This window comes from Oncorhynchus tshawytscha, linkage group LG04 (genome assembly GCF_018296145.1).
Source record: "Oncorhynchus tshawytscha isolate Ot180627B linkage group LG04, Otsh_v2.0, whole genome shotgun sequence".
In the NCBI taxonomy this organism is placed as follows: Eukaryota; Metazoa; Chordata; class Actinopteri; order Salmoniformes; family Salmonidae; genus Oncorhynchus; species Oncorhynchus tshawytscha.
The window spans coordinates 25934714-25959818 of NC_056432.1; the positions used below are offsets into that span (position 1 = coordinate 25934714).

General features: G+C 41.5%; 2 protein-coding genes across 2 annotated transcripts; one reads left to right on the plus strand and one right to left on the minus strand.

The window, feature by feature from the left end:
* The first annotated feature begins 669 nt into the window (after positions 1-669).
* Positions 670-2780, plus strand: si:dkey-191c17.2 (uncharacterized protein LOC100005628 homolog). Its single transcript, XM_024419462.2, has 2 exons — positions 670-852; positions 1070-2780. The coding sequence occupies exon 2, from the start codon at positions 1070-1072 to the stop codon at positions 1862-1864; it is 795 nt and encodes a 264-aa protein (XP_024275230.1). The 5' UTR covers positions 670-852; the 3' UTR covers positions 1865-2780.
* Positions 2781-6379: 3599 nt separating this feature from the next.
* LOC112248425 (zinc finger and BTB domain-containing protein 34) lies at positions 6380-23454 on the minus strand. The gene is made up of 2 exons (XM_024417432.2): positions 22800-23454; positions 6380-12199 (listed from the first exon to the last, which is right to left on the minus strand). The coding sequence occupies exon 2, from the start codon at positions 12164-12166 to the stop codon at positions 10646-10648; it is 1521 nt and encodes a 506-aa protein (XP_024273200.1). The 5' UTR covers positions 12167-12199; positions 22800-23454; the 3' UTR covers positions 6380-10645.
* Positions 23455-25105: the final 1651 nt, after the last annotated feature.

Here is a 25105-nt window from a genome sequence, read left to right on the forward strand (position 1 = left end):
CTGCCTTTGAAGTGTAATATATATAACTAGGCTTAATAAAACCACAAGAGGAAGAGTAGCCTATAGGGCCAGGAGTTTTTCCTGACCGATCCTCTCCTGATCATGGTCCTGTGCACCTTCATAAACAACAAGCGGATAATAGCATGAAATCTCTCCTGTTGCTCTCCTCAATCAATGCATAGTAAGTAAAGTTGCATACACTACTGACATACAGGTATGCTGCAATTCTACATCAACAGGGCACTGCCATTCATGTTAATTCTCTAGCACCCTCTGGTGGCTTTGTCAACACATCAGACAAACAATACCATGGTTACTGATCACTGTTCTATTTAACTAGGCAGTTAAGAACAAATTCTTATTTTCGATGATGGCCTAGGAACAGTGGGTTAACTGCCTTGGTCAGGTGCAGAACGACAGATTTTTATCTTGTCAGCTCAGGGATTCGATCTTGCAACCTTCTGGTTACTAGTCCAATGATCTAACCACTAGGCTACCTGCCACACTGATAGAATGAGAGGAGCACAAGAGACACACAGGGGAGGAGACATGCATATATAGCTATGTAAATAAAGATTATATCATGGTGACGGATAATGCAGGGAAGATAAGCTGACCTCCATGACAACCAAAGCAGTATCCATAAACACTAAACACCAGAAGGCAGTGGCTTGGACTCACTATAAACTCTAATAACGCCATGACTGCCATTAGCTCATTCGACATAGGTTCTAGTCACCCAGCAGCAGAGGCTCAAACGGTTAAAAACAACAAACCTTCATTCTGTGTGTGAGCTGAGGACGGCAGACAGGTTCTCCTTCGTGCTTCAAGCTGAGGATCTCTGCGGTAGAGGTAAGACAACTGCTGTAACCATATCAACCCAGAATAAAATTCTGTATAACTTAAAATGATAATTCCACCATCACAAGATATACAGTATATTTGCCCATTTGTAACATACACTGAATCTGCTTAAAACTGGCATGTAATCAATCTGTGCTGTACTATGAGATGGTGCACCACTGATTCCTCTTATCAGAACCTCTTGGTGTGGCTCTTGCTTTGCTAGATGTTGAACAGACCACTAGCAGGAACAGGTGAAGAGGTGGGACCCCGGGGGTCCATCAGGGTGAACGTGGAGCTGCAGTACAAGCTGGGAGAGAAGACCGAGGCACGGCTGCAGGAGAAGGGGGCACGGTGTATCGAAGAGGTCACCATTAGAGAGCATTACTACGACACAGAGAGCTTCCACCTGGCTTCTCAGCAGACCTGGCTAAGCAAACAGGGCAGTCAGTGGAGAATGATCATAGGTAACAATCCATACTCTTCCAACAATATGCCACCAGAGCCAGAGAGTCAGGCTGCTGGCTCTGGATGTCCCTCTACAGTCTGGGGAGAGAAGCTATGTGTGGATAGAGATGAAACAGAAGGGCCAAAGGGCTGTGAGGACAACCCCCTTTCTATTCCAGAGATAGGACAGATCCAGGGTCAGCCCTGTCCTCCTGCACCCCAGTACAGGGAGCTGACTGGCCACACTCCCATCATCCAGCACCTGGCTCACTGCTTAGGGGTCCCAGTGAGAGATCAGGAGAGCTGCAGCAGCACTGAGGCCATGAAGGCCTTCCTGGAGCTGGCAGGGATCCAGAGTTATGGCAGCTGGACAAGGGCCAGGAGGATGGAGTACAAGCTGCCTGGTGATGACTGCACACTGGTGGTGCAGAAGAACCACAGCGTGGGAGGATCTGCAAACAATGAAACTGCACTGGTGTCCATGAGGGCAGACATTTTACATATTGGCCATGAACTGGAGAAGATGGAAAAAGTGGCTGCAGAGCTTGACCTAAGGCCCTTATCTCCCAACTGACCATGTTACAAGCTACTGTGTATGGTTATCTAAGCGTTTCAAACAGAAGTTCATGGCAAGAGGACAATTGACCCAAATTATTAAATATTTATCTAGGTTGGTGTCTAATCCATTTTACAGTTCAGGTTGTTATTTCCACCTATGCAAGCCATCATGTGGATGTTGTTAGTAGGCCCACCTACGAATGATAACAGCATGCACAAGATGATCAACGTGTTGCATGATGCACTTGCTATTGTGTTGCGCGAGAAATCATTACCGCAATGCCTGTGGATAAAAAAAAGTCAGTAGCTAGGTTTACATCCAATTTGCGACAGATTTTCATGCGAATATTCTAAAATCTACATAAAATAAAATTTTCCCAATAGAGATGTTTCCATCAAACTGACTTATTGTGGACAAACGTCTGTGCATGATGACATAGGGCACATAAAAATACCTTTTGAGGTTACATTTCCTATGTAGTAATGAAAAATATAAGTTAAATGGGTTCTGATCGCATTTTCAACACAACTGATGGGTTTTGTCACAAACTGTCGTTATATAGCAAACGTGCCCACTCTGGCCTTGGCACGTGCGCTCTAGCCAACACCTTACAGATACAGTACGGGTAGGTTACCTACATTTAAAGGAGCATCAAACATATCAAGTGCACTTTCACCACCCTGTGAGTTTGTTATGTTCTGTTAATTACTGATGTCCCCTTTAAGAGCGGAGCGCCCTTGGTCATGCGCAGTCTTTTGCTCTGTTATTCTTGTACTAACTAGTTTTAGTAATTTTGAAGCTACAGTTCATTTTATTGTATTCGGAGTCTTTCTTGTTATATAAATTAGTAATAAGAGCTAAGACACTACAACGTTAATAACATTTCATGTGTAGCCTAATAAACTGCTTGGCTTCCCGAGTCGTATTGGGAGGACCACAACATTGCGTGACTCCAAGTTTATTTCGATATGGTTATTCTATAAATATGAGCATAAAGTTGTTTCCACTGTAATTTCTCGCATAATTCATTTTACCGACACAAAAAGATCCCATGTCGAACGAACAAATTGTGTCACTACCATCAGCCAGGTAATGACTTTTCATGCATCAGGTAATTCATCCTCATGAAATGTTTGGATGGAAACCTGGCTAGTGAGAGACTGCTTGAATTCAGTAAAAAAAAAAAATGGTCTAGTTGTCATAAAAAAAATATTCGGTAATGTAGCTAGTGTTTGTCTACATTTTGTCTAAAATCTACATTTTTAAAAATAAAATGTTATGTCACATGTGCCAAATACAACTGGTGTAGAAAATAAATTGTAAGAAGAATAAAATAAGGGAGTTATATTCAGGGAGTACCAGTACCATATCAATCTACAGAGGTACGAGGAAGTTGAGGTAGATATGTACTCGAAGGCAGGGTAAAGTGACTATACATCAGGATAGATAAGAGTAAAATAAACAGAGTAGCTACAGCAAATGAGGAGTGTGTGATGTCCCTCTGCTGGCGAGGTCATATCTGCAGTTTCTGCACCCAACAATGTCTCACCTACAACGTGCTCGCCTCCACCTTTAGTACAATAAAATTACTGGACAAGGGTGCCAAATGAGCATCTTTATTTTACAAATAAAAACACATTTTCTATTGACATTTCATAGTATCATAAAAAAGCAATTTACAAGCTTATGAACCAAAATAAAGCAGCACAGAATGATTATGAGTAAAGTATAATTTGAATAAATATATTTTTCATGCTATAAAATAAGTTCAGAAATGGCAAGTTAAAAGTTAAAGCATCAGCTCTAGCTAGCTTCATTTACTTCATCATTGTACAAAACAGTAGAGTTGAGGTTCACAGTTGGGTTGTATGTAGAACGGACTAGAGGCAGGTGGACGGACAATAGGCCAAACTAAAAAGGTCTCCCCTGTTCCTCAGCATTGAAGCTCGTCACATACATGCAGAGTGGGAATGGAAAACATGGGTTCAGTGAGACCCTTGAGGCAGAATGTTTGGGAACCACTGACTGAGGATTTGTTTCCCCACCTGAATATAAGTGCACGTTGAATTCTACACACGAGCTGTATGCCCAGAGTGACCACTTTATAACACTAGTATAAACCCTGAGTTCTACTTAGTTTTTTGCCATATGACCACATACTTAACCAGATACCACAGAATGTGAGAGACCAAGGAGTTTCACATCAAAGAGAATGAAACAGGTCAGTCTAAACATTTAGTTAAAGCAGTACTGACCACTTCCACTCTGACCCGCTAAAACTATAGTCTCAGTACTCGAGGGGAAAGGGAAGACCTTGAAATTTTAGCATGAAAACAGATTGCCACTCCTACTATGTGGCTGTGCAGCCCAAAATCCCTTTCAGTATTTGACACAGATGGAGGTGCAACTTTAAAACCAGTGCCATTGGGGTTTGACGGAATCACATGTTCAGCTTTGCATTTCAGTTCACTGATCGTTTTAGGCTTTGGATGCCTAATTAAAAGACCAGCAATACCAGTCTCACCTAATGAGCATTTTCACCTAACCGATCCAAAGATTCACAAAATATATAAAAATAAATCTATATCAAATTGTCCTCGACCTACTTTAGTTCTACAGCTCCCTCACATTCAGCTTTTGTTTGAGAAGTGAAAGCCCAAGAACTAGATGTCTCATTGATACCAATATATCCCCTTTAAAAAAAGGTTATTGCTTTTGTATATTACACAGTGGAGAAAGGTTGAGAAGCTATGGAAATCTATATCAGTGTTCATAAACTACCTGAAGTTAATCAGTTAAAAAAAAGTAATTGAACGATCTGCAAATTCAAAAAGTAGTCCAACAGCCTTCCCTGTAAACACTTCCTTTTGATTACTTCTGGCCCACAAATATCGCTCCCCCCACCTTTAATATGAATAGTTTTGAACAAACAGAGTGAATGCAAACAAGTGTCAGGTTCAGTTGGTTGGTGAGTGTTGTAGCATTAGTAACTTACGTTTATAAAAGCATTTAAACAAAATTACCCCTCCATCCCCCTATAATTAATTAATATATATGCATGTATATAGTCTTTTGTATATAAAAATCAATAAATAACCTGACCAGACTAAAAGCCCTAAAGTCCCTAAAGATAAAGTAATCCCTTAAAAAGGGGAGACTAGAATGATATATCCCTCTGGAATATGAATGTATCAAAGACAGGTTATGCTGTTTCTAAGTACATGCCAGATGAGACAAAAACAAGAACTAATGTTAAGTTCCAAAAACTGCCATCAGCATTTCTAAACAATTTTGTGGGTGAGTGATGTGCAATACAGCTATAACCGAGCACTATGCACTTTTTTAAAACACATTTTAATTTTTTTTTTTTTTTTTTTAAAACCTGCTCATTCTCAACAAGCTGTCCCCCTGGCCAGATGTAACAAAATTAATCTTGAGAGGGAAGAGTCTAGCTGTACTCTCCCTTCTCTGAGACTGAAGGAGATCTTAGATTGTCCTCAGTGCTAACAGAAAGGATACAGTTTACATACAAAACAGCCTCTGGAGAGAGGAACAGAACAGCTCATGACTGCGATTAGATGCCATGCAAGTCACAATATAATAAAACACAATCCATCACATTATCAAATGAATACAAGTATCAAAAAGGGTCTGATGACAAGGAAATGGTATGGCTGACTAAAAACGAGGTGCCCGTTACCCTGCTAACTTAAGGGCGCAACATGGGCATGTATCTCAGACATGATTCTCCGTGCCTATTTCCTTGTAGACATTTCACTTTTGCATAAACTATTACCATTTTTTTTTTTTTTTTTTTTTTTAAATCCAAATTAAAAGTGAAGAAAATCAACAGTACTTTATCAATACTTTGTCCTCAATCCTTTTATTCTTTCCATTGAAGGCAGGCACAAAACAAATGTTTACTGTAAGTGTCAGATGCTTTATATCCACAGGGATCGTTTGTGTGATCGTTTATATGGCAAGGCACAGATCAAGATTGAAAAGCTTCTTTTTCTTTAAAATATTTCTAGGATTTGTATGGTTGGCATCTTAAAATGACAATGAAACAAACAATCTCAATTTTAGTACTTATGGCTTCATACATTTCTTTCATGATATGACTATCATATCTGGCAACATCCTATGTGGGATTCAACTGCATTGTGTTGTAACAAGATCATCTGTTGGAAATAGCAAGGAATTGGAAAAAAAAGTATTATCTAGAAAACTCATCATGCCTCTTGTCGGGCCAAATGTATAGACATACCTTTGGAGAATTATCTACTGGGAAATCTTTGATTTGACTCCTGGCTCAATAACCTATTAAAGGACCATATTTTTACATGGTAAAGTATACTGAACAAAAATATAAATGCAACATGTAAAGTGTTGGTCCCATGCTCCATGAGCTGAAATAAAAGACCCCAGAAATTTCCCATAAGCACAAAAAGCTTTTTTCAAAAAACAAAATGTAAACAAATTTGTTTACATCCCTGTTGGTGAGCATTTCTCCTTTGCCAATATAATCCATCCCCCTGACAGGTGTGGCATATCAAAAAGCTGATTAAACAGCATGATCATTACACAGGTGCACCTTGTGCTGTGAACAATAAAAAGCCACTAAAATGTAGAGCTGTGTCACAACACAATGCCACGTCTCAAGTTGATGGACCGTGCAACTGGCATACTGACTGCAGGAATGTCCATTAGAGCCGTTGTCAGAGAATTCAATGTTAATTCTCTATCATAAGCCGCCTCCGTCCTTTTAGAGAATTTGGTAGTACATCCAACTGGCCTCACAACCGCAGACCACATGTAACCATGCCAGCCCAGGACATCTACAGCCGGCATCTTCACCTGCGGGATCGCCCGAGTCCAGCCACCAGGATAGCTGATGAAACTGTGGGTGTGCAAAAGCGAAACATTTCTGCAGAAACTGTCTCAGGGAAGCTCATGTACGTACTTGTGGTCCTCACCAGGGTCTTGACCTGACTGCAGTTGGCACACTGGAGTAGTGTGCTCTTCGGATGAATCCCGGTTTCAACTGTACCGGGCAGATTGCAGACCGCATGCATGGTGTCATGCGGGCCAGCGGTTTGCTGATATCAACATTGTGAACAGAGTGTACCAGGGTGGGGGTGGGGTATTGGTAGACAAGCTAAGGACAACAAACACAATTGCATTTTATCAATGGCAATTTGAATGCACAGAGATAACATGCTTAAATACTGAGGCCCATTGTGGTGCTGTACATAATTCTTAGAAGCTGAAAATGTCCCAGTTTTTCCATTACCTCACCAGACATGTCAACCATTGAGCATTGGGATACTCTGGATCGGCTTGTACGACAGCGTGTTCCAGTTCCCGACAATTACCAGCAACTTCGCACAGCCACTGAAGAAGATTGGGAAAAAATTCCACATGCCACAATCAACAGCCTGATCAACACTATGCTAAGGAGATTTGTCACACTACACAAGACAAAACGGTGGTCACACCAGACACGGACTGGTTCTGATCCACGTCCCTACCCCCTTTTTTAAAAAAGGTATCTGGGACCAACAGATGCATATCTGTATTACCAGTCATGTGAAATCCATAGATTAGGGCCTAATGAATTTATTTAAATTGACTGATTTCCTTATATGAACAGTAACTCAGTAAAATAAAAAATGGTTGCATTTATAACTTTGTTCAGTGTCGATTCCCCATTCTAAAATCAGTAGGGGGACAGAGGGACAGATTCAATAAGAGCAGGGTTAAGACTTTACAGATATGGTTCTGCAAATGTGCAGAGTGCATTAACACGCAGAGCATAACATAAATATCCCAGACTTATCCAAGACAGAGGAAAATAGATTGTGGCTGACTTTGGACAACACTGTCAAGCATATGTTCTGTTGATGGAGAAATACAAAAATAAAACAAAAAGGGAAGGGCCTGTCACTGATCAGCAACAAGACATGGAGACAGTGAATCAGATGACTCACTGAATCACAGAAGGGTCCTTTTGGTTGTAAACGGAAGAGTTTCCAACAGTATCTGGTGAAACAATGAGCTAACCACATGTGTAGTGAGCATTCAGTGGAGAAAAGACTGCATTGGTGACCTAACATTACACAATATGGAAATACATGCAAAACTGCACAATACCAATATGAAAACAAAATCACAGAACCAAGTTCTGCCAAAGGCAAGGGGATGGTAATGTGATAAAAAAAAGATGCAGCAAACAACCGAAAAATAACAAACAGGAATAGTAAATGGTGGTGCTACATTAAATGAAGAGGAAATTATCTTGTCCACACCCACCTGGACCTCTGGGCTTTTCGGGACATTTCTCTCTAAATTATAGTTTTGTGTGTTCATGTGTAAAAACTAAAAGATAACAGGATACAAGAATGGCAACTCACTGCTGAAATAGCAAGTCAGCAAGCAGAGGGGTAATGGAGCAAAATTACTGTTGACAAAAAGTGCTTTTTAAGGATCAGCTTTCCACCTGATCTTAACCACACCTACCAAATAAAGAGCTTGATCTGGGCTAGGACGTTAGAGCAATAATTATCAGAATTTAGGCCCATATTATTAAAAACTACTGCACTTAGAAGCATTATCACACAATAAGAATATTGAAATCCCATTCGCCACCTAAACTATGCCATGGCATTGTAATGCTTAGCCATGTAATGCAATATACATCTGACAAACACAGCCTACCTCCCGCCCCAACCATAGTGTGCATTAGTGACTTATGACGATATGAAAAATGGAATCTTTAACAAAAGTTGTGAAATGTGGTCAAATGACATTCATCCAACTGCTAAGCCCTGAAAGCCCAGCTAATCTCTAAACAAGCAGAGCACCATCCCCGATGCCAGCAGTGCCCTTTGATTATTATTTACCAATTAACACTGAAAAAGCTAGCTACCAATCTGTTGTCAAATGGACATACACTGACTGATGCAGTAATAATTTGATCATTGACTATTAAAAAGCCTATTTTTATCACAATAAACTGATGGTCACCAGTCACCACTGCTCTTAACTTTAACTGCCACTATCTGTGCACCATTACTTTGGTTCACAACCTCATCTCACAACCCTCTACCCTCTGTCCATCAAACTCTTAATTTCTAATGAAGCATCAATGAGACTACACGCTTTCCCATTTTATCACCTCATCTCAATAGTTGTGTCTGATCAGGAAAGGGCAGAAACAGTCAATTAAAACAAAAGAGCAGAACAAGAGTTCTCATGAAATGGAGTGAACAAAAACTGCCATGACAAGATGGCGGATATTCCCTTCTCCCTGTTTGCATACTGTGAGCATATTGATTCCATGCACAGATCCAGGGCAGCGCTGCGCCTGCTGTGCCAAGCTAATGAGGGGAACTCTGCACTGAGCATCATCTCCACACAGATAAAAAACAGTTTCACAAAAACAGGTTGAGAATAATTAACTAAACACCATCAGAATGGAAGACACTCCAATGATTTCACTGTGTCAGGCTCAATCATTGATCCCATGTCGATTAATAGATAGAATCACATCTGTAAAACACACCATGGCCAACTGCATGTGACCTTCACTGGGTAAAAAAAGAGACCGATAAGTGGAATCTGCTCCTGTGTGTTCTGAAAAGCAAACTAGATCTTGGCTATAGAGACAGTGGAAATCATGTAATGTATTGTGTTCTACTATTGTACTCTATCCACTGTCCTTGAGCTTGCTCAATGCAAACATACAACATACTTAATATTTCTTATACACCATTATACAGTGGGTGGTTTGAGCCCTGAATGCTGATTTGCTGAAAGCTATAGTATATCAGACCATATACCATGGGTATGACCCCTAAAATATTTTGTAAATGTTCTAATTACATTGGTAAGCAGTTTATCACAGCAACAAGGCACCTCAAGGGTTTGTGGTATTTGGCCAATATACTCTGCGTTGCGTTGTGCGTAAGAAGAGCACTTAACCGTGGTATATGGACCTTATACCACACCTCCCCGGGTCTTATTGCTTAAATATAGCAAATCCTTTCTTCGACCACATTACATCCTTGTTGACCATGAACTGATGGACAAGGTCCAGAGTTCATACAACCAGCAAGGAACATTAGTCTACAGTATCAAGGCGTTGTGTTGAGACTGAGGATTGTTCTTCTTAGAGTTTGGCAAATATATCACATAGACCATAAAACAAAACGGTTTGTTTTTTAAAATGGAAAACACTTCTGTTCCTGTTAGGTTCTTAGCTATGAGGTAGAACCTGGTGGAGTTTCATAAAATACTGTCTGTTATGAGTATGTAGTTGTATCATGAGGTATTGAACAGATATGTCACATGAAGCTTTGCACTTGCAGAAAAATAATTCCTTGTGAGTAAAGTGACCACCTTTGGCCACATGTGCAAAAACAGGTCAGGTAAAAACTTGTGACAAGCAGCAGAGCTTTCATATTATCAATTATTGCAACATGCCTATATTACTCTGTAAATATGTTTTAAAAACATGGAAAGATTAAAGAGAAAACAAAAACAACAAGGAGGCCTTGATTATTGAGGCCACCTTATCAATAGCAAGTTGATTCTCCTTCCTTTTGAAATAATCTATTTTTAAAAAGCACCTTTTTCTTCTTCTATGTTTCTACTTTCACTAAAAATGGACAGGCAGAAAACCTGGAAGTACAAGGTAGATGCAACATTTGAAGGAGCCGCTTCCAAAATAAATTCTAAACATAAAAAAACAACAAAAACAAAACATGTTAAAGCTTCCTCAACCAGAACAGGGGCCTAAAAATCACACCTGGATGCCTGGGCTTCCTCAGGGCTACACTTTGAGCTCTCCTCCATGTCAGTGGCCGGAGCCTCCTCAACATACTGCGTCTCAAAGGCCATACCCTCAGAGGCATCCTCTGGGTCTTTCTGACCAGAGCTCCCCTCCGTTCTCTCTGGAGAGTCCATGTGATTGGTGCCCTCTGTGGCCCCCAAGTGCTTCTTCCTCAAGTGCTGGTTGAGGGTTCCCTGGAAAGGGAAGCACTTGCCACAGATCTGACAGTGGAAGGGCTTGTTGTCCGTGTGGCCGCGGATGTGGTACTCCAGCTGGTCCTTGCGAGTGTACTTCTTGCCGCAGAACTTGCAGACGAAGGGTGTGATTCCCATGTGCAGGCGCATGTGGCGGTCCAGGCTGCCCTTCTGATTGAAGGACTTGCCGCAGTAGATGCAGAGGAGCCTCTCGTTGTAGGGGTACCACTGGCTGCGCAGGCTCCGTTCCTGGACGTCATTCTCAAAGCCTGCTTGACCCAACACTGCTTCGCTGCTGTCCTCTGCGTTTCCTGGTTTGATCTGACTCAGGACCTCTGCTGGGACGGCTACAGGGGGGCGCTTGGCTCTGGCCCGGCCGCCCCTGAAGCCACTGAGCATGGAGCGGGAGGGGCTGGAGCTGCTGAGGCTCACGAAGCAGGGAGATGACAGGCCTGAGTAAGTGTAGCCAGCTGCCTGGATGACAGGACCATAGGAGCCCACACTGACAGCCAGTACCTGCTCTCCATCCACCAGCTCTGTGTGGTAGCCATCGTCGCCTGCCGAGGAGCTGTCGGAGTAGCTGGGCCGGTCCGTCTTTTCCAGCTTCACATGCACGTCTGTCACCTGGCCGTCCTTCCCAATCAGCTCCACCTGCTCAGTCTCTCCCTCCGTGGCTGCCTCCTGCTCTGACACACCGTCACTGCTGCCGCGGTCTGACTGACCCTCCTCCTGGTGCCGCGCCCTGCCATGGCCTTTCCCTGCTGCTAGCTCAGAGCGGGCCTCTATGCTGTGTCTGGAGTAGTAAGGGGGGGAGATCTGTGTGGGGTTGATGAAGAGGCTGCTGTCTTTAACACCGTTGCGGCTGGCCTGGGAGCCCTCGTCTGGGCTGGTGGCGCTGCTGATCTTGGAGTGGATTCCCTCCAGGATCTGGGTGCACTTGTCAATGACGGCCTGCATCTGCAAGAAGCTGGCTGCTGTGAGGAAGCTGATGACATCTTTGAGCTGCAGGGACATGCGGCCAGTGTAGCAGAAGGCCAGCAGCTGCTCAAACACATCAGGGTTCTTGATGACGGAGATGGACAGGCCGCTCATGGTTCCCAGGGCTGAGTGGTCGCGGAAGTACGGTGAGCTGGCCGCCAGCACGGCCTTGTGGGCCCGGAACGGTTGGCCCTGGATGTGAACGATAATGTCACATAGCTTCCCCTGGAGACGCAAGTCGTTGAGCTGGTTGAGGACGGTGTTGCTGAACTCTGGCACGTCAAACTCTATGTAGGCGCTGCCGTCATCCATCTCTTGGATATGGCTTACCAGTGTGTAGACAACCTGGCAGAAACAGAAAATAAAACAATCATTAGGACTAAGAATCAGGATATATCTGAGAACACCTGCATGCAGTCACAGTTTAGTGACTAGTGCATTTCAAGTTTCATTTTCACATACAAAATATCCGAAAGAACATTGACAGTTAACATTGAGGTTCATTTAAGATATTTTACAAATAAAGTCAGTGTGCCACAACAGCCAAATAGCAACAAGCATGCTTTATGACCAAACTTTGGCTGTCTGTGCCAGAAATATGCCAACACTAAGAAACCTGGCTACAGCCAATAGAATTTCACATTCACACTGGCCTGAGAAAATACTGTATGCTTTCAAAATGGCCAGTACAAGTTAGACTAACCTCTCATTCTTTGCCAGAAAAAGGCATATATATATATATATAGCATTTATTCAGATAAGAATCGCCTGGGCAAAAACGTAGTGCATTTGACATATTGCAGTAATAGGCATTGAGAGTCAAAGCCTAGTTCAGCATTGACCCATAAGAGAACAATTTGGAAATCTGGATTTGAAATAAGATCCATTCAGCAGCTGGCCAATTTCACAGTAATTTGCCAAAGGAATGACTGTAGGGATAACTGCAGCCTCATCCAAGTTTGGAGATGGCCTGCAAAAGCATATTCATTCCACCCATTCCAACTTGTGTTGGGAGTGCACAAGTTCAACACACAAAAGCACTCAGAAAACAAGTAATATGCACCACAGAAAAACAAAAAATACAAGCAGATGTTTAATCTGGAGTGAAAATCCTCACAGCACGAACAAAACAGGCCCTTAAACCTTGGAGGTCAGAAGAGATAGTACTGCAGCATGGTAGTCTGACACAATTTGAAATGAATCATTAGAAGGAATATGACAAGAACTGTAGTCCTCCATGTGGAATAGAATGCACTCTAAAAGCATTGCTGCATTTTAATTACACTAGCATGTCGTTTTATGCGTTTTGGCAAAGAAAGACGAAAATCTGGTTATTTGGCAAGAAAGTGTTAGCCAGCCCAGCCTAGCTGTAAATGTCAGAAAGTCACTTTGTTACAACCAGAGTATGACTGAACACTGCTTTGTAAAGGAGATCAAAAGAAAAATGCTGTAGCCTACAACATAGATGGAACTACCTTAACCACTCTCTGAGGGTTGAAAATGCAGGCCAGGGCACTGTAATTACCAATGCCATGATGAGGCAAATGGGAAATTCCAGTGTTATGGATGTGACATTTCCACACAGAATGAGAAACAAAATGTCTCACAAAATAGACTTATCATTTCTGAGAGACATTTGTAAAACCCTATAGGGGAAGAGTAGACATAAAACTCCAAAATTCTAAGTAATGCCACTTTGAAAGTAACAGAACAAAACTTAAGTTATGTATGTGAGGGAAATGGACAGCCATTTTTGGGAGAATGGAGACACCAGCTAAAGTCAAGCTCAAAGTCTTAGGGTAAAATATTAATAGCCACTTTGAAAGTATGGCTTGGCTACACACAAAAACAACAAAAAATTGTCACATACTTTAGAGAGGAAAATGTACCGTTATGCATGGGAAATTCTCTGTTATGGATGTGACACTGTGCGAAATAATTGTTTATATATTAAAGAAATAACAAGTATCTTGAATAGTTATTGCATAGGCTATCAAAGTGCACTCATGTGTCCCATATTAATTAAGCAACCATAAATGCACAAATGTGCTAGAAAATGCATTCAGAATTCTTTATTTGGAAAAACTCTACTTTCATTCTGAATTAGAGTGCTGCATACCTCAACAATTATAGAAATATTTGCACTTTCACAATAACACTAGAGGAAAATGTTATGGATGAGACATTGTGCGCTATGGATGTGACAGAGTCCCAAAAGACAGACCGCAAATGAAACTGCAATCCATTTCAAATGTACAAAGTTTTAGTAATTTCATTCTAGATCATGAATGTTTTATTCAAAATATTAAAATGTTGTCAAATCACCTATTGAGTAACAGAATAAACATACAAAAACTCAAACTCAAAAGTTGCTTTTATAAACTCATGCTTTGCGTTAATCTCACACTCTTTAATCTGCCAGCATAGGCTCTATGATACCCCCTCCACGTTGTCCACAAAAGGACACAGGGACTGGACAACTTGCAGCCACCCAAGCCTTGTCATCCTTGGCTGGCAAGATCCTGTGTGGTCGTTTCTCCTCAAAAACTGTATTTCAACAGCATCAGAGTCGGTCTTTATCTGTTACCAATTACACAAACTGCCTATATATACACTGTGTATACCAAACATTAGGAAATCCTAAAGGCTTAAAAATCTTATTTAACTAGGGATGCACAATATATCGGTGAGAATATCACAATCGGCCGATATTAGCCAAAAATGCCAACATCGGGCATCGGCCCTATTGTCTAGTTTAACGCCGATGTGCAAAAACCTATGTCAAAGCTGACGTGCACACCTGGATAACGTAGGTAGGTGGGTAATGAAGCCACAAAAAATACAGTGCTACATGTGCAACACAGCATTCCTAACCTAGCCCACAATATCTGCTGTGTGGACCTATTTTGAAGTTTCAAAGGAAGATAACAAAAAGGCCATATGCAACGTTTGTGCTGATATTATTTCCAGAGGGGAGAAAGTGAAATCTTTCAATACCACAAACCTAATTACTCATTTGAAAGTGCATCATCCCCCAGACGTTCAGCAACTACCTAGAACAAAAGCAGAAAAAAAACTAAGCGCACACTTCCAACAACTAAACAAGTTCAAGTCGAGCAGTCATTTGAAAGAGCAAGAACATTTCAGCGAGACAACTCAAAGGCGAAATCCATTAACGCCAAGATAATGGAATTCATTGCCCTTGACAATCAACCGTTCTCTGCACCAGTACACACTACCAAGTAGGCGCTATTTTTCAGATGTTTCCCTACCGGAGTTACACAGTATTGTTGAATCGCACATCAGCGAGCTACTTGCTATGGGCGTCACTGCTACTAGCTTCACGACTGACATTTGGACCAGCGATGTCAGCCCCATGAGCATGCTGAGTCTGACAGCACAGTGGGTCGATGAGGATTTCGTACTGAGGAAAGCCATATTGCATGCTCAAGAATGTGCTGGTTCTCTTATCGCTGCTGCCATTTCAATGGCATTTGAGAACATGTTTGAAATCCCCAAGAACAAAGTACACGATGTGCTACGTGATAATGCACGTAACATGACAAAGGCTTTTGAAGAATGCGGAGTCGCCAGTTTTCCATGCATGGCACACATGCTGTGAACGAAGGTGTTTTGTCCCAACACAGCATATCTGACAGTGGCAACAGGTAGGAAGATAATAGGTCATTTTAAACACTCACAGCTCGCATACAGCCACCTGCAAGCAGTACAGGAGCAGCTTGGAGTGCAAACGAAAAGGCTTAAGCAAGACGTTTTCACCAGAAGGAACAGTACTCTTTACATGATGGAGAGCCAGCTGGAACAAAAATGAGTGCTTGGCGTGTACGCAGCTGACTGAGTTACCTGCAACAAATCAGTACAAACCAGTGGACTCATTGAAAACATGAACACACTCCTAGCTCCAGTCAAACAACTGACTCGAGGAATAAGCTCTTCAACTGCAGCAGACGAGATAGCCTCTGTCATGGCATTAAAACTCCTGCTCAACAAAACTTCCAACACAAACCGTGGGGTTAGAACTTGCCAAAGTACTCTACCAGATGCTGTGAACAAGCGATTCGGTGGGATTCTCTCTGAGCCTCTTTACTGTGTCGTCACCATGCTCGATGCTAGGGACAAGGACCGCTACTTTGATGCAGACAAGAAACAGGGTTTACGTGAAATGTTACAGAGACAGCTGGACAAGATGGAAACACAAGTATCTTGGTGCTCTATGTACTAGTGTGGACAGTGAGAGCCTTTTCAGTGCAGCTTCACACACTATAGACGAAAAAAGAAACAGACTTTCGTGACAAAGCCGAGCAGGTCTTCTTTATGAAGAAAAACTTCCCCCAAATGTTAAAATTGTAAATGGGCAGTCATATTGTAACCCAGCCATCTAGATTCACTGGTAACAATTGTACTAAGATGAATGGCTTTTCTATTGTTCATTCATGGCAGGTTTGGTCAAGATTTTCAATTAATTTAAAAACAAAGCAATTGTTTTTATATATTTTTAAATTCCTAAATGAAAGATGAGCTGGTGTTGTAAATTTGCTCTCATTTTACGAGTCAAGTCAGTTGAGCACATTTGTGCCATTTATAGAAGTTTATGACAGCCTAGAGACAGTCATGTTTTCAAGTAGTCAAAGCAAAAATGATTAACTGCATTTGAGTTTAAACCAATACTTCAAAGCATGTTTAGGTTTCTCCATATAGTCAAGAATGGATAGTAAGAAGAGCCACCAACACCTTAACCATCTTTGTAATGCGGGGCAGCTAAAATATTTGTGTCATGAATACCTGTTGTGCGATAAAATACATTCATGGATGTGTAATTTTTCCCATTTACAAGTTATTAAACAATCTGTTCCTAACTGAACATATGACACTTTGTTTAAACTATTTAACTGTACTAGAATGCTTAAAAGGCTGCTAAAATGTTAAATATCGGTATCGTTTTCTTTGGCAAGGAAAATATCAGAATTGGCCAAAATTGAATATCAGTGCCTCCCTATGTTTAACGCGTCTCATACCCTTTATCTACACTTATTTGAAGTGAATTTAACAAGTGACATCAATAAGGGATCATGGCTTACACCTGACCAGTGTAAGACATGGAAAAAACAGGTGTTCTTAATGTTTTGTAGACTCAGTGTATACCTCTAACCCTAGACTCAAGGATTGATACACCCATTTCATTCCCTTGTTTATTTGAGCTAGCTGGACTCATTCCTCACTCATCCCTACTATATCGTCTTTCCTATGAAGGGTTAACTTCTTCATTTTCCTTACTGAAATGGTAATAAATAAAAAAGTTTAATTGAATTATAATCTACCAGTGGCACAGGGTTTGCACTTTTATAGAGATTCTGACACTTGACAGCTACATTTCACAAGCATGTGCATTGCAGACTACACAGATACAGATCAATATTTTCACTGGGGGTGTACCTGTAGTTACTCAAGGGAGTAAACAACCTCAGCATGACCGGTGAAACTTTGTGATGGATCTTTAAGACCTTAATTATGTCTATGAATTTAAGCTCTTTATTATGCCATGTGATCACATGCAATGGGGACGGCAGGGTAGCCTAGTGGTTAGAGCATTGGACTAATAACCGAAAGGTTGCAAGTTCAAATCCCTGAGCTGACAAGGTACAAAATCTGTTGTTCTTCTTATTTTTTATTTTACCTTTATTTAACCAGGTAGGCAAGTTGAGAACAAGTTCTCATTTACAATTGCGACCTGGCCAAGATAAAGCAAAGCAGTTCGACAGATACAACGACACAGAGTTACACATGGAGTAAAACAAACATACAGTCAATAATACAGTATAAACAAGTCTATATACAATGTGAGCAAATGAGGTGAGAAGGGAGGTAAAGGCAAAAAAGGCCATGGTGGCAAAGTAAATACAATATAGCAAGTAAAACACTGGAATGGTAGTTTTGCAATGGAAGAATGTGCAAAGTAGAAATAAAAATAATGGGGTGCAAAGGAGCAAAATAAATTAATTAATTATATACAGTTGGGAAATAGGTGGTTGTTTGGGCTAAATTATAGGTGGGCTATGTACAGGTGCAGTAATCTGTGAGCTGCTCTGACAGTTGGTGCTTAAAGCTAGTGAGGGAGATAAGTGTTTCCAGTTTCAGAGATTTTTGTAGTTCGTTCCAGTCATTGGCAGCAGAGAACTGGAAGGAGAGGCGGCCAAAGAAAGAATTGGTTTTGGGGGTGACTAGAGAGATATACCTGCTGGAGCGTGTGCTACAGGTGGGAGATGCTATGGTGACCAGCGAGCTGAGATAAGGGGGGACTTTACCTAGCAGGGTCTTGTAGATGACATGGAGCCAGTGGGTTTGGCGACGAGTATGAAGCGAGGGCCAGCCAACGAGAGCGTACAGGTTGCAATGTTGGGTAGTATATGGGGCTTTGGTGACAAAACGGATTGCACTGTGATAGACTGCATCCAATTTGTTGAGTAGGGTATTGGAGGCTATTTTGTAAATGACATCGCCAAAGTCGAGGATTGGTAGGATGGTCAGTTTTACAAGGGTATGTTTGGCAGCATGAGTGAAGGATGCTTTGTTGCGAAATAGGAAGCCAATTCTAGATTTAACTTTGGATTGGAGATGTTTGATATGGGTCTAGAAGGAGAGTTTACAGTCTAACCAGACACCTGAGTATTTGTAGTTGTCCACGTATTCTAAGTCAGAGCCGTCCAGAGATGGTTCTGCCCTTGAACGGGCAGTTAACCCACTGTTCCTAGGCCGTCATTGAAAATAAGAATTTGTTCTTAACTGACTTGCCTAGTAAAATAAAGGAGAACGCATGATTGCAGTTCATATGAGAACGTGAGTACATGTGAAACAGATCACACACACACACACAGATAAAGGTTGTCTGCTAGCTTGTTTGCAAACATAAACACACTTTGGAAGCAGTAGGAAGGGCATGAACATTCTATCATGATTGTGTTATGCAGTGTTGCTGACTGGTGAGTCATTGATAAAGTTATGAAGCGTCCATAACAGTCACATCCATTATGCTTAGAACGAGTACTGAAAATACTTATTTTGAGAGTTTGTATCCTACTTTGTAGTAACAATAACATTCAAATTGGCAAATATAAAAAGGTAAAATGTAGTCTTTAATTCAAAATATACACATTCAAGGTAAATATGAAAGTAGTTTAATTAGGAAATAAGCTATTTCACTTTTTCATGCTCAGGTTGACCTTAATATGGAATTGCTCAAATGTATTCTGTTTTAGCCACTTGGCCTGAGCAATTTGACAAAAACTGGTTTGTCTGAGTCGGTTCTCCAGCTCTGCCCTCTTCTGCACATTGACTCGGTACTAGTACCCCATATATATGGCCAAGTTATCATTATTCATTGTGTATTTATAATTACGTGTTATTACTTTTCTATTTTCTTTCTCTCTGGATTGTTGGGAAGGGCTATAAGTAAGCATTTCACTGTTAGTCCACACCTGTCGTTTACGAAGCATGTGATAAATACAATTTTATTTCTCCCCCCCAATCCATCGGCCCCTCTCCCAGCTCTCCCCCTGCCTCTCTCTGGCAATTCAGCATGATCTTCTGTCAGCAGTTTGAGAATGAAAACACTTTCTCCAATTGCCAAGGCTTGCCAAGACACCTGTCACACTACCCATATGTTCTCATCCTGGCACAGGAGACTGAGGGGGAAAGAAGCAAGATGGAGAGAAAAGGAAAATGGAGGTGCAGGCTTACATTATTTTCACTCTGCCATCATGAGGCTTGCAAATATTGTGTGCATATTAAACCTATCAGTGGCAAATGCCAACACCATGCATTGCAAACTGAACTGAGAGCCAAGTTGAAGGGCAGCCAAAGAATGTATGCTCTGTGGCTGAGCTGAACCCAAAGGGGTGCCGGTCACATAAGCAATGCTAAAATGGACTGGATGGGAAACACAAACATTCACTTTAATTTAGTAGGTCTGATTAAGTCCAAAATGAAAGATCCAATTTATTGTGGGCCTGTGACTTATGGCTGAACAAAAGACTACACTTCAAAGACAACCTCCAAAACTTGCCCATCAGCACTGGCAAACAAGCAAAGAATGCTTACTTCAAGATAAGCAGTATTTTGCAAAATAGCATGCAGTCCTACTCAAGCAAGACATGATACAGCAATATGAGATGGGCAACAAATAGTCTGCAGAGTGGGAGACTTCTGAGAAAAATGTATTTTGTGAATTTGGAGGGGGATAATGTGTGGGGATTAGTTTATCTGCCCTGGTGTGAGCAGCATAACATGCAAGCACATTGATGTATTTTAAATTTGAGCATTGGAAATAACAAGGAATGAATTAATAAATGTAGAACTGACCCACATGAAATTGGGTTTCTGGGTTGATTAAGACATGAGAAAGAGTTCCATTATCCATTAGCCTATAATCTCCTATCATCTGTGTAGCAGGCTTATTAGAATTCCCCATGCATTGGAGAAAAAGCACTGGAAGACAACGCAATCCTTTAGCTACTAGCCTAATCAAAATGCGACCAACACCATGAAAATAACACCCCACTTGGGATGTCACTACCTGCCTCATTCTAATGGCAGGTCATCACTAACCTCTGCTTACTTCAATGGGCTACTAGTCACACCATTCAGCCATTACATTTAAATGTTTCCACATTTAGCAGATGCTCTTAGCCAGAGTGACTGACAGTACTGAGTATTTTAATACAGGTCCCCCTTAGAAATCGAACCCACAGCCTTGGCGTTGCAAGCGCCATGCTCTACCAACTGAGCTACACAGGAGTACCATTGCTGTTCAGTAATCTCTGTTCAGGCCAGTCCCTTTGGGTAAATAACATTTCAATGACCAGAAACTGATAACCAAGCTGCCGTGGAATAACTGCAGCACAATTACAAGTAGCAAAGGCCTAATTAAAAAATGGCTATTACAAAATTAGCAAGGGAAATCAGGATTTGCATAGGCCTATTTGCTGGTCATAGTCTAATCAGTACAAAAAAACAACAACTTCCCTGTAAGTCGTTGCGCAGGGAAGTCAAATCCTTCTCTTTTATACTCACCCAAACGGAGCGCTGAGCTGAGCAAATCCAACACTATGCTAACTAACCTACTGGTAATAACTATAACTTCCTTAACCTGTTCTCAAAGACAGATGACCCAATACAACTTCAAGCATATATTTAGCCCAAATAACTACCCACCATTGAGATGTCAAAACAGATAATGTTAATAAATATGTTTTGATAAAGGAATTAAAATGAGAACCTCACATCAAGGCTATTACTGCTTTATTCAGAGCCAGACCTCCTTCGTCTGGCTATTCCTAGCAGTTTGCCCTTGTACTGCTCAATCAACACTGATGGCAGAGGCAGACTAAAACCTTTTAAAGCTTATCCTGATGAGAACCATGACTATAAATGCAGGGTTTAATGTGTGCAAAGTCAATGCTACTCACGCATAAGGCTTAATTTGGTTTGTCTCTGTATATTCTGACAAGCCATGCAGTGAAAATATTCAGTGGTTGAGTAACTCCTATAATACTGCAGCACAATAGAAAACCCTAGAAGGTTGTATGGGCTTCAAGGGTGTTGTTTTTCTGTCTTCCCTTTCATATGAAAAAAATAAACTATTACAATGCACTGCCCTTTGAGTTTGTGGTATGGCTCGACCAAGTCCAAGTTATTGACAAAGTACTGTATGTGCACTAGCTAGGGAAAGGGACACACACAATTGTACTGTCTAACAAGTTAATATAACTACCCTTGAATTCAAGGAGAATGCAGGTGAACTGGATGACCCCAGGTGACAATGCACTTTGTACTGCTGTGTCCTTACATCATGTCTATAACTAGTTTACAACATACAACCAGACTAACAGTGGTTTTATCTGGCCTTTTATCAAGGTCAGATGCTCCACGTAAAGTTGACAACCCGAAAAAAACAGACCCATCATGTGTTTTTTAAGCCAATAGCCTACATTTTATATTTCTGTATTACTGTTACAATGTTTGTTTACTATCAGTGTAGCTAATTTGCATGCTAATTAGCTAAATGCCTAGCTAACTATCAACTGACAATGCAGGAACTAGGCAACTTTACTTGCAACACAGTAATTTAGTTAGATACTAGCTAGATAGTTAGTTTATTAGTTACATGTTCCACAGTATTTCCCCACAAATGTCACCTACCTACCTAAAGGCAATCGACCTTTCCATTTCTACAAAAACGTTAATAATGTAATAGCCATTGCTTTGGATCCATGCAAATGAAATGGAATGAACATCGTAACGTCATCTAACGTTAACGCCCAGTTCATGTAACTATCGTGATACACTGACAAGATAATCCTGTTGAGAAAAAGTGTGATTTGAGCAAACGTTAACTCCCACAATAATTAGAAAAGTAGTTAACGGGACAGACATTAGCTTCGAAAAGTTGCAACGGCATTATTCCGTGTCTGTCTAGAGTCGAGCAAAGTTTGTTGCCGCCCGAACGGACGTTAACGTCAGCCTGCAACAAATTCTGACAGGCTAGCTAGCTTCTAGGTGGCTACATCCTACGGCATAAAAACACAAGACTGGCACACTTGGGGCTAGCCAAAATAAGTTAATGTTGGTTAGCCAGCTAACTAGGTCTAATTGACGTAATGTGGCTAAAGTTAGCTAGCAAGCTATGTAATGCAAAACTAACCTGTGCGGGCTGAGACCATGGCTCTTAACAGATATCGAAGAGAACAGGCAAATTCCCCAAAAATGTGCTAGGCGTATGCGCCTAGTGTTACCCACGTTGAACAGTTAGCGCGCGCCGCTAGAGTAGAACCTTTTTCACCAAATGACACAAGCAGCAGCAACATCGTTTTGACGATGAGGTTATATTCGATTAGTGTCCAAATCAATGTTTTTACTCTGTCGAACTCACCTTTTCCCGATCAAACGTCACCCATTCCCCCCAGTAGCTCGCTTTCACTAGAGGAAGGCCTCCCCCACTCCAGCTGTGTCGGTAGCTGCAATTTTTTTATGCAACCGGAAGTGTATTATGTTTCGAGCCCGACCTGCCAATGATTCTGTCTGGGCAGAGATTTGGATATAATGACGAGATACCAAATAGTGTGGATATAATGGCAAGATGCATGTCCCTCCGCCCTAGCAATCGGAATCGTTGTCCACAAAGCGGCACCGCGGGCTGTCAAGCTCCAGCCTATTCTTTCTTTGCATTATTGTAATTATTTTTGAATATTCGATGAGGGTTGTTGACGTCAACCGCTTGTATTCAATAGTGAGAGATGCTATGGGCTGCTACGTAGTTGGTGGTGTCCGGTGCGAGTCGCAGGGTTCATGTAGGAAACACAGATGCTGATGAACGCATGGTGAAGGTCGACGTGTTTTGTGAGATGAGAGAGAAGGCGGTAGGTGAGGTGTCTCCTCAGCTGTTTACCATCGCCACTCTGACAGGACATGCCATGGGACCCAACTACTCTATCATCATGGACAACGGAGCTGCCCATCGCTCTGGCAATGCCCATCAGTGGCAGAAAGCGGGGAGGTTCTGTGTTCGAATCCAGGCTGCATCACATACGGCCGTGATTGGCAGTCCCATAGAGCGGCGCACAATTGGCCCAGCGTCGTCCGGGTTTGGCCTTAAGTGTAAATAATAATTTGTTCTTAACTGATTTTCCTAGTTGAATAAAGGTAGTAAAAAAACAAATCTGGCGTGAGGACTATGACTTCTATAAGGGGATGTCTGAGTATGAGGATATTCTGCAAAGCAACAACCTGACATCCTCTGCTACACCCCGCGGACATCAGACCCCGGCTGCCTTCCTCATCATGGCCTCTGGGCTGAACAAGTACGGTGTGGACTCTGGCACTCCTCTGCCTTACATTGACATCGCTGGTTCTAGTGGCTCTTTCCTAGGCTGGTGTCACCACCCGAGCTCAAATCCTCGCCATGGCTACCAACTACATCCTGCCCAGTGCCTATCAACCCAACGACGCCCTGCCCAGAGCCTAGCAATTTGATGATATAAATAGAATGTGTCGAATGGACCCTATTTTTCCGTCTCATGTTTGTCACATAGAACCGTCCTGATAGTGCCAGTTCAATTGACATGTTGCACAAAGTATTCAAGAACAAATATCCAGCAATGCTGTGATATATCGGCAGTTAATTTCGAACATTCCAAAACCTCTCCAAGATTATATTTATACAATTATGATACTGTTTATCCGTCCAACCTCAAATGTAAAATGTTTGACCAACATTTCTAACATGAGTCACTGTATTTTTGTTTCTTCTCCCGAGTGGCGCAGTGCTAGAGTCGTCACTACAGACCCTGGTTCGATCCCGGGCTGTATCACAATCGGCCGTGAACTGGGGTCCCAACGGGCACTTTGGCCCATCATCGTCCGTCGTGTGTTAGGGAAGGGTTGGGCCGGGGAAGGCGTAATTGTAAATAAGAAATTTGGTCTTAAGTGACTTGCCTAGTTAAATAAAGGTTACAAATAAATAAATACACTCAATTATTCTAGCCTCATCCTATGAATATGCATAACCATCGCGAGACAACTCCGTTATAGTGTTTTTTTCCTCAACATTGCCGGGATGTCACGTGTCCTACTTAGATCAGTACTTTCGTAACAATTTAAGTATTACGAAACTTCTATTCGATCAAAAATATCTCACGTAGCAAATAAGCCATTCGTTTCTATGTTGACCAATTTAAACATTCTCATTAACCAGGTTTGCGTTGAAACTTTTTATGCGAGTAAAGTACATGTCAGATAAAAAATATAATTACATTTTCCGGTAAACTTTCCAAATGTCGACAAAATAAAGTAAACTAGACAGGGTGAGATATTTTTGTGTCTGTTCAAGGAATTATTCGAGAAATGTCGGTGGAAACGTTTTTATGTGCAAATGTTGATATAATATCCATCATATTGAAGAAAACTTGGAGTCAACGATGATATGTTGTGTGGTCCTTCCACTACGACTCGGAAAACCATGCAGTTTATTACACTAGTACAGTTTAAATAAATTATGACGACCTTCACAGGGTGGTGAAATTGCAGTTGATGAGCATGTTGCTCCTTTAAATATAGAGGGTCATATTCTGGTGACATGATGATTGATGCTTGGATGCCGTTTGACAAATAAAAATAATATCGCTCGCTCTTATTCATAATCTCATAGCGTAGGTAGCCTACCCGTACTGTATCAGCGAC

What these genes read in the sequence shown, in the direction of transcription:
- si:dkey-191c17.2 (XM_024419462.2), top strand. Translation starts at nt 1,070, where the DNA reads ATGTTGAACAGACCACTAGCAGGAACAGGTGAAGAGGTGGGACCCCGG.
- LOC112248425 (XM_024417432.2), bottom strand. Translation starts at nt 12,166, where the DNA reads ATGGATGACGGCAGCGCCTACATAGAGTTTGACGTGCCAGAGTTCAGC.